This window comes from Trematomus bernacchii, unplaced genomic scaffold (genome assembly GCF_902827165.1).
Source record: "Trematomus bernacchii unplaced genomic scaffold, fTreBer1.1, whole genome shotgun sequence".
Classification (NCBI taxonomy): domain Eukaryota; kingdom Metazoa; phylum Chordata; class Actinopteri; order Perciformes; family Nototheniidae; genus Trematomus; species Trematomus bernacchii.
Window position 1 is genome coordinate 3,468 of NW_022987491.1, and position 13,932 is coordinate 17,399.

A 13,932-nucleotide genomic window follows, 5' to 3' on the forward strand; every position below is an offset into this window, starting at 1 on the left:
TCAGCATTATGAGTCCTGAACCCTGAGATGAGTCAGCGTTATGACTCCTGAACCCTGAGATGAGTCAGCGTTATGACTCCTGAACCCTGAGATGAGTCAGCGTTATGACTCCTGAACCCTGAGATGAGTCAGCATTATGAGTCCTGAACCCTGAGATTAGTCAGCATTATGAGTCCTAAACCCTGACATGAGTCAGCGTTATGAGTCCTGAACCCTGACATGAGTCAGCGTTATGAGTCCTGAACCCTGACATGAGTCAGCGTTATGAGTCCTGAACCCTGACATGAGTCAGCGTTATGAGTCCTGAACCCTGACATGAGTCAGCGTTATGAGTCCTGAACCCTGACATGAGTCAGCATTATGAGTCCTGAACCCTGAGATTAGTCAGCATTATGAGTCCTAAACCCTGACATGAGTCAGCGTTATGAGTCCTGAACCCTGACATGAGTCAGCATTATGAGTCCTGAACCCTGAGATTAGTCAGCATTATGAGTCCTAAACCCTGACATGAGTCAGCGTTATGAGTCCTGAACCCTGACATGAGTCAGCATTATGAGTCCTGAACCCTGACATGAGTCAGCATTATGAGTCCTGAACCCTGAGATTAGTCAGCATTATGAGTCCTAAACCCTGACATGAGTCAGCGTTATGAGTCCTGAACCCTGACATGAGTCAGCGTTATGAGTCCTGAACCCTGACATGAGTCAGCATTATGAGTCCTGAACCCTGAGATTAGTCAGCATTATGAGTCCTAAACCCTGACATGAGTCAGCGTTATGAGTCCTGAACCCTGACATGAGTCAGCGTTATGAGTCCTGAACCCTGACATGAGTCAGCGTTATGAGTCCTGAACCCTGACATGAGTCAGCGTTATGAGTCCTGAACCCTGACATGAGTCAGCGTTATGAGTCTTTACCCCTGACAAGAGTCAGCATTATGAGTCCTAACCCCTGACATGAGTCAGCGTTATGAGTCTTTACCCCTGACAAGAGTCAGCATTATGAGTCCTAACCCCTGACATGAGTCAGCGTTATGAGTCCTAACCCCTGACATGAGTCAGCATTATGAGTCCTAACCCCTGACATGAGTCAGCGTTATGAGTCCTGAACCCTGACATGAGTCAGCATTATGACTCCTGAACCTTGAGATGAGTCAGCGTTATGAGTCCTGAACCCTGACATGAGTCAGCATTATGAGTCCTGAACCCTGAGATGAGTCAGCGTTATGAGTCCTGAACCCTGAGATGAGTCAGCGTTATGACTCCTGAACCCTGAGATGAGTCAGCGTTATGAGTCCTGAACCCTGAGATGAGTCAGCGTTATGACTCCTGAACCCTGAGATGAGTCAGCGTTATGAGTCCTGAACCCTGACATGAGTCAGCGTTATGACTCCTGAACCCTGAGATGAGTCAGCGTTATGAGTCCTGAACCCTGACATGAGTCAGCATTATGACTCCTGAACCCTGAGATGAGTCAGCATTATGAGTCCTGAACCCTGAGATTAGTCAGCGTTATGAGTCCTGAACCCTGACATGAGTCAGCGTTATGAGTCCTGAACCCTGACATGAGTCAGCATTATGACTCCTGAACCCTGAGATGAGTCAGCATTATGAGTCCTGAACCCTGAGATTAGTCAGCATTATGAGTCCTAAACCCTGACATGAGTCAGCGTTATGAGTCCTGAACCCTGACATGAGTCAGCGTTATGAGTCCTGAACCCTGACATGAGTCAGCATTATGAGTCCTGAACCCTGAGATTAGTCAGCGTTATGAGTCCTGAACCCTGACATGAGTCAGCGTTATGAGTCCTGAACCCTGACATGAGTCAGCGTTATGAGTCTTTACCCCTGACAAGAGTCAGCATTACGAGTCCTAACCCCTGACATGAGTCAGCATTATGAGTCCTAACCCCTGACATGAGTCAGCGTTATGAGTCTTTACCCCTGACAAGAGTCAGCATTACGAGTCCTAACCACTGACATGAGTCAGCGTTATGAGTCTTTACCCCTGACAAGAGTCAGCATTATGAGTCCTAACCCCTGACATGAGTCAGCGTTATGAGTCTTTACCCCTGACAAGAGTCAGCATTATGAGTCCTAACCCCTGACATGAGTCAGCGTTATGAGTCCTAACCCCTGACATGAGTCAGCATTATGAGTCCTAACATGAGAAGAGTCAGCATTATGAGTCCTGAGATGAGTCAGCGTTATGAGTCCTAACATGAGAAGAGTCAGCATTATGAGTCCTGACACGAGTCAGCGTTATGAGTCCTAACATGACATGAGTCAGCATTATGAGGCCTGAGATGAGTCAGCGTTATGAGTCCTAACCCCTGACATGAGTCAGCATTATGAGACCTGATCAGTGTGTGTTCCTCAGTGCTATGGGGACCGTGGTGGTCGATGGGATGATCTACGTTTGCGGCGGCTATGACGGGAAGTCGTCTCTGAACTCAGTGGAGCGCTACAGCCCGGAGACCGACCGGTGAGTCGGCATAAATACGTTTAATACGTTCAATATATAAATTCACTTCATACTTTATAATGTTTCTGATCTATATACATTTAATTATTATTGTAAAATATACAAGCTGTAAAATATTATTTGTAATATTTATATTTGCTTGTACTGTTAGATAGTATATATATTTATATATACTATCTAACAGGTGGTGCTGGTGGCCGATACTATACATTAGGCGCTTACACACCGCAGTACTTTTCCACCATCAGAACTTAGTTCATGAGAACTCTTTAGTATGTAATGTAATGTGTTGCTATAAGTTAGTCTCTCTGCGTTTGTGCGCTGGGCTAATGCTAATGCTAATGCGAGGATAATAAAATGGCGGCTTCACAAAACTTTTTGGGAGTTTTACGGGGCGTGGTTTGCAATCCGCCCAGCCAATCAGAAATAGGAACCTTTTTCTCCCACGAAAGTCCCTGCTCTCTAGCCGGGACGGGCAAGGGGGTGAAAAGGTTCATGAACTCATTTTGGTGTGAACGCAACATTTCGGAACTATATCGGAACTAAAGTGGGAAAAGTACTGCGGTGTGAACGCGCCTATTATATAATAAATGTAGTGTCATAATAATAATAAATGTGTGTACAGATGGACGCTGGTTGCGGAGATGAGTGCGAGTCGCAGCGCTGCCGGCGTCACGGTGTTCGACGGACGCATCTTCGTGTCCGGCGGCCATGACGGTCTGCAGATCTTCAACACGGTCAGTCTCTCCTTTTACCACATACACACACACACACACACACACACACACACACACACACACGTGTAATAACATGTGTGCAGGTGGATAATAACATGTGTAATAACGCGTGTAATAACATGTGTGCAGGTGGATAATAACATTATTTAGCCTTTATTTATACAGGTGTAAAATCTCATTGAGACACAAGGTCTCATTTGCAAGAGAGACCTGTCAGTGGTAACACTACCACACAAAGTTACAGACAGGACACTATCTGTGTCCTATTAACATGTGTAATAACACGTGTAATAACATGTGTGCAGGTGGATAATAACATGTGTAATAACACGTGTAATAACATGTGTGCAGGTGGAGTATTACAACCACCACACGGACCGCTGGCACCCGGCGGCGGCCATGTTGAATAAGCGCTGCCGTCACGGCGCGGCGGCGCTCGGCAGCATGATGTTCGTGGCGGGGGGGTACGACGGCTCGGGCTTCCTGAGCGGGGCGGAGGTGTTCGACTCTCGGGGGGGGCAGTGGCGCCCCCTGGTGGCCATGAACACGCGGCGCAGCAGAGTCTCTCTGGTGGCCTCCGCCGGGCGCCTCTTCGCTGTGGGGGGGTACGACGGGCAGTCCAACCTGGGCTCTGTGGAGGTCTACACCCCCGACCCCCCCCGCTGGAGCTTCATGGCCCCCATGGTTTCTCACGAGGGGGGGGTGGGGGTGGGCTGCGTGCCGCTGCAGCCCGCCTAGCCCCTCCCCCTGAGGGCAGCCCAATCAGATCCATCGATACGACGGCCGGCGCAGACCTGCACACTGACGCCGGCCCGCGGCATTATGGGTAAAGACTGTCCGGCTAGCCACGGAGGCTAACGCTAGCATGGGACCGATTCATGTTAATGTTGATTTTTACTTGATTATGACTGGAGGTCACTTCCTGTCCCAAGACCGGAACAGGAAGCTCTGATCCCAGGTCACTGATCAGCTGACAGGAAGTGCAGCTGCATGAACAGGAAGTAGACGGACACACGTCTGCAGACTGGAAAAACTTCTAAATAAAACACTGAACCCCAATCCACAGGTCGCTGTATAAAGACAACATGTCCCCCCCCCCCCCCCCCCCCCAGTGATTCAGAGGCCAGAGTGATGTCATAAACCCCCCCCCCCCAACTCATCTGACTGCTGGTTTTATTGTGAACAAGGAGAAACTCATGCTAACATGCTAACACCAACTCACTTCCTGTCCCCTGGTCTGGAGGTCAATGGTTTCTGGATGTTGTTAGTCTGAAATCAGGTCTGTGGTTCCCACGAGCTGCAGAGACTTCAACGTGTTCTCCTACGTCAGTCAATACCCCACCGGTGATTTAGGTGGCTAGCAAGAGTTGAAATGAGACGAAACGTCATCACGAGTAATTGTGTTAATAAAGAGCGTATTTAATGAAAGTTGATCTGTCGTCATGTTCTCCTCTCCTGACTCCTCCAACCGATCACACGTGCTTTATTCTGAGTGACTAGACCAAGCAGGAACAAATGTTATTATTATAATATCTCATAAGTTCCAGATCCAGACTCCAGGGTGAGACGCACACAGTGTCAGTTATTCATAACGTGTTAATTTATTGTTGAGATGCAGATTAAACAAAAACAATGGATACAAATATCTTTAAAGTTTCTTTAATATCGAGTAACAGCGGTTTATTAATCAGAAACCATCAATAACAATAATTACACCTCATACAATCACTGTATATAAATATTATATTTGACTGTATATCTAATATCAGATTGATTCAGAATCACTGAACAGGTCAAAGGGCAACTCAGTTTCCCACAATCCTTTGGGTTTAACGGTGCGTTCAGGTGTCCTTGTCTCCCAGGTAACTCAGTGAAAGGTGTGTATATAATATATCAATATTTAATATAGGAACAAGGAACCCCTGAACACCTCACCGGTCTCACTTTCATTATTCATATTTATATTTATTAATATATCTGTATTCAGTTATATGTATTACTTTACTCAGGGTCCTGGAGGACCTCAGGGATCAGGGTCCTGGAGGACCTCAGGGATCAGGGTCCTGGAGGTCCTCAGGGATCAGGGTCCTGGAGGTCCTCAGGAATCAGGGTCCTGGAGGACCTCAGGGATCAGGGTCCTGGAGGACCTCAGGGATCAGGGTCCTGGAGGTCCTCAGGGATCAGGGTCCTGGAGGTCCTCAGGGATCAGGGTCCTGGAGGTCCTCAGGGATCAGGGTCCTGGAGGACCTCAGGGATCAGGGTCCTGGAGGACCTCAGGGATCAGGGTCCTGGAGGTCCTCAGGGATCAGGGTCCTGGAGGTCCTCAGGGATCAGGGTCCTGGAGGTCCTCAGGGATCAGGGTCCTGGAGGTCCTCAGGAATCAGGGTCCTGGAGGACCTCAGGGATCAGGGTCCTGGAGGTCCTCCGGGATCAGGGTCCTGGAGGACCTCAGGGATCAGGGTCCTGGAGGTCTTCAGGGATCAGGGTCCTGGAGGTCCTCTGTGATCAGGGTCCTGGAGATCCTCAGGGATCAGGGTCCTCAGTGATCAGGGTCCTGGAGGTCCTGCAGAGTCAGTCCTGGAGTCTCCCTTGGGCACTGAGTGCAGACCTGAAACCCTGCAGAGGATCATAATTCAGTTTTTATTATTTCATGGTTTGACTGTTTCTGCTGACTCATGGTTAGACTCTAATGTTTCTGCTGACTCATGGTTAGACTGTAATGTTTCTGCTGACTCATGGTTAGACTCTAATGTTTCTGCTGACTCATGGTTAGACTCTAATGTTTCTGCTGACTCATGGTTTGACTAATGTTTCTGCTGACTCATGGTTAGACTAATGTTTCAGCTGACTCATGGTTAGACTCTAATGTTTCTGCTGACTCATGGTTAGACTCTAATGTTTCTGCTGACTCATGGTTTGACTAATGTTTCTGCTGACTCATGGTTAGACTAATGTTTCTGCTGACTCATGGTTAGACTAATGTTTCTGCTGACTCATGGTTAGACTCTAATGTTTCTGCTGACTCATGGTTAGACTAATGTTTCTGCTGACTCATGGTTAGACTAATGTTTCTGCTGACTCATGGTTAGACTCTAATGTTTCTGCTGACTCATGGTTAGACTAATGTTTCTGCTGACTCATGGTTAGACTAATGTTTCAGCTGACTCATGGTTAGACCAATGTTTCTGCTGACTCATGGTTAGACTCTAATGTTTCTGCTGACTCATGGTTAGACTAATGTTTCTGCTGACTCATGGTTAGACTAATGTTTCTGCTGACTCATGGTTAGACTCTAATGTTTCTGCTGACTCATGGTTAGACTAATGTTTCTGCTGACTCATGGTTAGACTAATGTTTCTGCTGACTCATGGTTAGACTCTAATGTTTCTGCTGACTCATGGTTAGACTAATGTTTCTGCTGACTCATGGTTAGACTCTAATGTTTCTGCTGACTCATGGTTAGACTAATGTTTCTGCTGACTCATGGTTAGACTCTAATGTTTCTGCTGACTCATGGTTAGACTAATGTTTCTGCTGAGTCATGGTTAGACTCTAATGTTTCTGCTGACTCATGGTTAGACTCTAATGTTTCAGCTGACTCATGGTTAGACTGTAATGTTTCTGCTGACTCATGGTTAGACTCTAATGTTTCTGCTGACTCATGGTTAGACCAATGTTTCTGCTGACTCATGGTTAGACTCTAATGTTTCTGCTGACTCATGGTTAGACTAATGTTTCTGCTGAGTCATGGTTAGACTCTAATGTTTCTGCTGACTCATGGTTAGACTCTAATGTTTCTGCTGACTCATGGTTAGACTAATGTTTCTGCTGACTCATGGTTAGACTCTAATGTTTCTGCTGACTCATGGTTAGACTAATGTTTCTGCTGACTCATGGTTAGACTAATGTTTCTGCTGACTCATGGTTAGACTCTAATGTTTCTGCTGACTCATGGTTAGACTAATGTTTCTGCTGACTCATGGTTAGACTCTAATGTTTCTGCTGACTCATGGTTAGACCAATGTTTCTGCTGACTCATGGTTTGACTAATGTTTCTGCTGACTCATGGTTAGACTCTAATGTTTCTGCTGACTCATGGTTAGACTCTAATGTTTCTGCTGACTCATGGTTAGACTAATGTTTCTGCTGACTCATGGTTAGACTGCTGACTCATGGTTAGACTCTAATGTTTCTGCTGACTCATGGTTAGACTGTAATGTTTCTGCTGACTTATGGTTAGACTAATGTTTCTGCTGACTCATGGTTAGACTAATGTTTCTGCTGACTCATGGTTAGACTGTAATGTTTCTGCTGACTCATGGTTAGACTCTAATGTTTCAGCTGACTCATGGTTAGACTAATGTTTCTGCTGACTCATGGTTAGACTAATGTTTCTGCTGACTCATGGTTAGACTCTAATGTTTCTGCTGACTCATGGTTAGACTCTAATGTTTCTGCTCACTCATGGTTAGACTAATGTTTCTGCTGACTCATGGTTAGACTCTAATGTTTCTGCTGACTCATGGTTAGACTGTAATGTTTCTGCTGACTCATGGTTAGACTAATGTTTCTGCTGACTCATGGTTAGACTCTAATGTTTCTGCTGACTCATGGTTAGACTAATGTTTCTGCTGACTCATGGTTAGACTAATGTTTCTGCTGACTCATGGTTAGACTCTAATGTTTCTGCTGACTCATGGTTAGACTAATGTTTCTGCTGACTCATGGTTAGACTCTAATGTTTTCTGCTGACTCATGGTTAGACTGTAATGTTTCTGCTGACTCATGGTTAGACTAATGTTTCTGCTGACTCATGGTTAGACTCTAATGTTTTCTGCTGACTCATGGTTAGACTAATGTTTCTGCTGACTCATGGTTTAGACTCTAATGTTTCTGCTGACTCATGGTTAGACCAATGTTTCTGCTGACTCATGGTTTGACTAATGTTCTGCTGACTCATGGTTAGACTCTAATGTTTCTGCTGACTCATGGTTAGACTCTAATGTTTCTGCTGACTCATGGTTAGACTAATGTTTCTGCTGACTCATGGTTAGACTGCTGACTCATGGTTAGACTCTAATGTTTCTGCTGACTCATGGTTAGACTGTAATGTTTCTGCTGACTTATGGTTAGACTAATGTTTCTGCTGACTCATGGTTAGACTAATGTTTCTGCTGACTCATGGTTAGACTGTAATGTTTCTGCTGACTCATGGTTAGACTCTAATGTTTCAGCTGACTCATGGTTAGACTAATGTTTCTGCTGACTCATGGTTAGACTAATGTTTCTGCTGACTCATGGTTAGACTCTAATGTTTCTGCTGACTTATGGTTAGACTAATGTTTCTGCTGACTCATGGTTAGACTAATGTTTCTGCTGACTCATGGTTAGACTGTAATGTTTCTGCTGACTCATGGTTAGACTCTAATGTTTCTGCTGACTCATGGTTAGACTCTAATGTTTCTGCTCACTCATGGTTAGACTCTAATGTTTCTGCTGACTCATGGTTAGACTACTGACTCATGGTTAGACTCTAATGTTTCTGCTGACTCATGGTTAGACTACTGACTCATGGTTAGACTCTAATGTTTCTGCTCACTCATGGTTAGACTAATGTTTCTGCTGACTCATGGTTAGACTCTAATGTTTCTGCTGACTCATGGTTAGACTCTAATGTTTCTGCTGACTCATGGTTAGACTAATGTTTCTGCTGACTCATGGTTAGACTGCTGACTCATGGTTAGACTCTAATGTTTCTGCTGACTCATGGTTAGACTGTAATGTTTCTGCTGACTTATGGTTAGACTAATGTTTCTGCTGACTCATGGTTAGACTAATGTTTCTGCTGACTCATGGTTAGACTGTAATGTTTCTGCTGACTCATGGTTAGACTCTAATGTTTCAGCTGACTCATGGTTAGACTAATGTTTCTGCTGACTCATGGTTAGACTAATGTTTCTGCTGACTCATGGTTAGACTCTAATGTTTCTGCTGACTCATGGTTAGACTCTAATGTTTCTGCTCACTCATGGTTAGACTAATGTTTCTGCTGACTCATGGTTAGACTCTAATGTTTCTGCTGACTCATGGTTAGACTGTAATGTTTCTGCTGACTCATGGTTAGACTAATGTTTCTGCTGACTCATGGTTAGACTCTAATGTTTCTGCTGACTCATGGTTAGACTAATGTTTCTGCTGACTCATGGTTAGACTAATGTTTCTGCTGACTCATGGTTAGACTCTAATGTTTCTGCTGACTCATGGTTAGACTAATGTTTCTGCTGACTCATGGTTAGACTCTAATGTTTCTGCTGACTCATGGTTAGACTGTAATGTTTCTGCTGACTCATGGTTAGACTAATGTTTCTGCTGACTCATGGTTAGACTCTAATGTTTCTGCTGACTCATGGTTAGACTAATGTTTCTGCTGACTCATGGTTAGACTCTAATGTTTCTGCTGACTCATGGTTAGACCAATGTTTCTGCTGACTCATGGTTTGACTAATGTTTCTGCTGACTCATGGTTAGACTCTAATGTTTCTGCTGACTCATGGTTAGACTCTAATGTTTCTGCTGACTCATGGTTAGACTAATGTTTCTGCTGACTCATGGTTAGACTGCTGACTCATGGTTAGACTCTAATGTTTCTGCTGACTCATGGTTAGACTGTAATGTTTCTGCTGACTTATGGTTAGACTAATGTTTCTGCTGACTCATGGTTAGACTAATGTTTCTGCTGACTCATGGTTAGACTGTAATGTTTCTGCTGACTCATGGTTAGACTCTAATGTTTCAGCTGACTCATGGTTAGACTAATGTTTCTGCTGACTCATGGTTAGACTAATGTTTCTGCTGACTCATGGTTAGACTCTAATGTTTCTGCTGACTTATGGTTAGACTAATGTTTCTGCTGACTCATGGTTAGACTAATGTTTCTGCTGACTCATGGTTAGACTGTAATGTTTCTGCTGACTCATGGTTAGACTCTAATGTTTCTGCTGACTCATGGTTAGACTCTAATGTTTCTGCTCACTCATGGTTAGACTAATGTTTCTGCTGACTCATGGTTAGACTCTAATGTTTCTGCTGACTCATGGTTAGACTACTGACTCATGGTTAGACTCTAATGTTTCTGCTGACTCATGGTTAGACTACTGACTCATGGTTAGACTCTAATGTTTCTGCTCACTCATGGTTAGACTAATGTTTCTGCTGACTCATGGTTAGACTCTAATGTTTCTGCTGACTCATGGTTAGACTGCTGACTCATGGTTAGACTGTAATGTTTCTGCTGACTCATGGTTAGACTAATGTTTCAGCTGACTCATGGTTAGACTCTAATGTTTCAGCTGACTCATGGTTAGACTCTAATGTTTCTGCTGACTCATGGTTAGACTAATGTTTCTGCTGACTCATGGTTAGACTGCTGACTCATGGTTAGACTCTAATGTTTCAGCTGACTCATGGTTAGACTAATGTTTCTGCTGACTCATGGTTAGACTCTAATGTTTCTGCTGACTCATGGTTAGACTAATGTTTCTGCTGACTCATGGTTAGACTCTAATGTTTCAGCTGACTCATGGTTAGACTCTAGTGTTTCTGCTGACTCATGGTTAGACTGCTGACTCATGGTTAGACTGTAATGTTTCTGCTGACTCATGGTTAGACTCTAATGTTTCAGCTGACTCATGGTTAGACTGTAATGTTTCTGCTGACTCATGGTTAGACTGCTGACTCATGGTTAGACTGTAATGTTTCTGCTGACTCATGGTTAGACTCTAATGTTTCAGCTGACTCATGGTTAGACTCTAGTGTTTCTGCTGACTCATGGTTAGACTAATGTTTCTGCTGACTCATGGTTAGACTGTAATGTTTCTGCTGACTCATGGTTAGACTGTAATGTTTCAGCTGACTCATGGTTAGACTCTAGTGTTTCTGCTGACTCATGGTTAGACTGCTGACTCATGGTTAGACTGTAATGTTTCTGCTGACTCATGGTTAGACTGTAATGTTTCTGCTGACTCATGGTTAGACTCTAATGTTTCAGCTGACTCATGGTTAGACTCTAGTGTTTCTGCTGACTCATGGTTAGACTGCTGACTCATGGTTAGACTGTAATGTTTCTGCTGACTCATGGTTAGACTCTAATGTTTCTGCTGACTCATGGTTAGACTCTAATGTTTCTGCTGACTCATGGTTAGACTGTAATGTTTCTGCTGACTCATGGTTAGACTGTAATGTTTCTGCTGACTCATGGTTAGACTGCTGACTCATGGTTAGACTGTAATGTTTCTGCTGACTCATGGTTAGACTCTAATGTTTCTGCTGACTCATGGTTAGACTGTAATGTTTCTGCTGACTCATGGTTAGACCCTGAAAGGTGTCTCACGGTGTGAAGCGGCTCTCCTCCCCGTCCAGCACCCCGTGGTACACGCCCACGTCCCTCTCCAGGCGCTGCTTGTTGCTCAGCAGCGTGTCGTAGAGGCGTCTCTGCTGCTGGATCTCCTCCTGCAGCTCGCTCAGCTCCGCCTGCAGCTGCAGAACCACTGAGGCCCGGTTCTGCTGCTCCACCTGCTGCCAGTGCTGAGCGTCTGACAGGGAGCTCTGCAGACCCCGCCTCTACAGGGGGGGGGGAGATAGAGAGAGAGAGAGAGTGTTTCCAATTAAAAAGATTCAAAGGGTTTATTGTCATATGGAAGCTACAGTGTAGAAATGCCAATTAAAATCTTAAGACCCGAGCTCCTCCAACAATGCAACATATATAATAAAATACAAAAATAGAAATACAAATAAAATAGTGTGTGTGTGTGTGTGTCTCTCACCAGTGCTCTGATGGACTCGCTCTCTGCCTGCTGGTTCTGGATCTGACAGCAGGTGTCGCTGCACTCGGCCTTCAGAGCCTCCACCTGCTGCTCCTCAGGACTCAGACTCACACACTGCGCCTCCTACACACACACACACACACACACACACACACACACACACACACTCATGTTTGGGGCAGGTACAGTCAGCACGTAATATAACTCTGCAGCAGCTGAGACACACTGTATTATTATAATATAAGGAAGCTTTGTTTGCACTGTCCAGAGGCACAAGGAGGTGAAAGGGATGATCGTAAAATACAATAAATAATGATCCCTCTCGGTAAAATAAAGGAAGACAAAATTAATAAAAGCTATAAAATAATAAAGAAATGTAAAAAAATAAAGTAAAGTAATTATGAAAAGATGATTAAAACTATAAAGGAAAGAAAACCTATGAAATAAAAGACTCCCTTGTATCCCTCTCTCGTCCCTGATTGGCCGGCCTCACCTTGCCGTCCAGGTAGCAGTCGGTCTCGGCCCGGTTCCTCTCCGTCAGCGCCTCCCAGTGGCTTCGGATGTGGCTCAGGATCCGGTCCAGACTGGTTCTGATCGGAGCGTCGGGCTGGTCCAGCTCGCGGCCCGACATCTGAGCGTAGAGACTGCGGACGTCCTGTGGTCACATGACCTCGTGAGAGACATCCCAACAACCAGAGAGGGCTAGAGTACTCGCATCCTTCACTGAGAGGAACATCCCATAATAATAACTCATAATAATGTGAGGTCATTCTGACAAATGCTGGCGGTTTCACGTGTTTTATAAACAGGGTCTGGGTCTGGTTCTGGTTAACAGGTTCTGGTGGCTCTGAATTGGGTCTGGTTCAGGTTCTGGTGGCTCAGAATTGGGTCTGGTTCAGGTTCTGGTGGCTCTGAATTGGGTCTGGTTCAGGTTCTGGTGGCTCTGAATTGGGTCTGGTTCAGGTTCTGGTGGCTCTGAATTGGGTCTGGTTCAGGTTCTGGTGGCTCTGAATTGGGTCTGGTTCAGGTTCTGGTGGCTCTGAATTGGGTCTGGGTCAGGTTCTGGTGGCTCTGAATTGGGTCTGGTTCAGGTTCTGGTGGCTCTGAATTGGGTCTGGTTCAGGTTCTGGTGGCTCTGAATTGGGTCTGGTTCAGGTGGCTCTGAATTGGGTCTGGTTGTGGTTCTCCTACCTGCTGGTGGTCCTGCTCCAGGTGCTGTAGCTCCTCCCTCATGCTCTCCAGCTGCTCCTGAAGCTCCGCCCTGCTGAGCCCCGCCTCCTGGATCACTTTGTGCAGAGAGAAGATCTCGTCCTGGACCAGAGTCCTGAAGGGCTGCTCGCTCTCAAACCTGGGGAACAAGGTCAATGGGTTCTGGTTCTGCCTCCTTCTGGGTGTGTGTGTGTGTGTGTGTGTGTGTGTGTGTGTGTGTGTGTGTGTGGTGTGTGTGTGTGTGTGTGTGTGTGTGTGTGTGTGTGGTGTGTGTGGGTGTGTGTGTGTGGTGTGTGTGTGTGTGTGTGTGTGTGTGTGTGTGGTGTGTGTGTGTGTGTGTGTGTGTGTGTGTGTGTGTGTGTGTGTGTGTGTGTGTGTGTGTGCAACTCGATTTTGACAGGATAACAACTGTCAAGTCTGCAGACAGACGGCAGGAGAAACACCTTTTAAAATGCGTGTTTTCTAAATGGAGATTGGCTAAGCTAACGCAGTATACGCTCCGACCGTCCACACTCACAACAACGGCCTATACAGACATAAATAAAGCAGCGACTGTATTCACCATGACACAGGCAGTCTGTGGTTTGTACTTGTTTAACTTTTGTCTAGTTTCTGAACAGATATGAGGAGCTGTGAGCTCTGAGTGCTAACAGCTAACGGCTGTGTTGTTTTTCTGGGGTT

At 45.4% G+C, this 13,932-nt stretch overlaps 2 protein-coding genes across 2 annotated transcripts; one reads left to right on the forward strand and one right to left on the reverse strand.

Annotated features, from left to right (window-relative positions):
* Positions 1 to 2,378: 2,378 nt before the first annotated feature.
* klhl18 (kelch-like family member 18) lies at positions 2,379 to 4,324 on the forward strand (the record flags this gene model as incomplete). The annotated part of the gene is given in 3 exon segments (XM_034151326.1): positions 2,379 to 2,483; positions 3,109 to 3,220; positions 3,572 to 4,324. Coding segments are annotated over 3 exon segments (604 nt in total), but the record flags the coding sequence as incomplete, so codon positions are not given.
* Positions 4,325 to 5,750: 1,426 nt separating this feature from the next.
* bfsp2 (beaded filament structural protein 2, phakinin) lies at positions 5,751 to 13,390 on the reverse strand (the record flags this gene model as incomplete). Its single annotated transcript, XM_034151337.1, is given in 5 exon segments — positions 5,751 to 5,836; positions 11,610 to 11,839; positions 12,043 to 12,165; positions 12,536 to 12,697; positions 13,234 to 13,390. Coding segments are annotated over 5 exon segments (627 nt in total). The 3' UTR covers positions 5,751 to 5,766.
* Between the last annotated feature and the right edge of the window lie 542 nt (positions 13,391 to 13,932).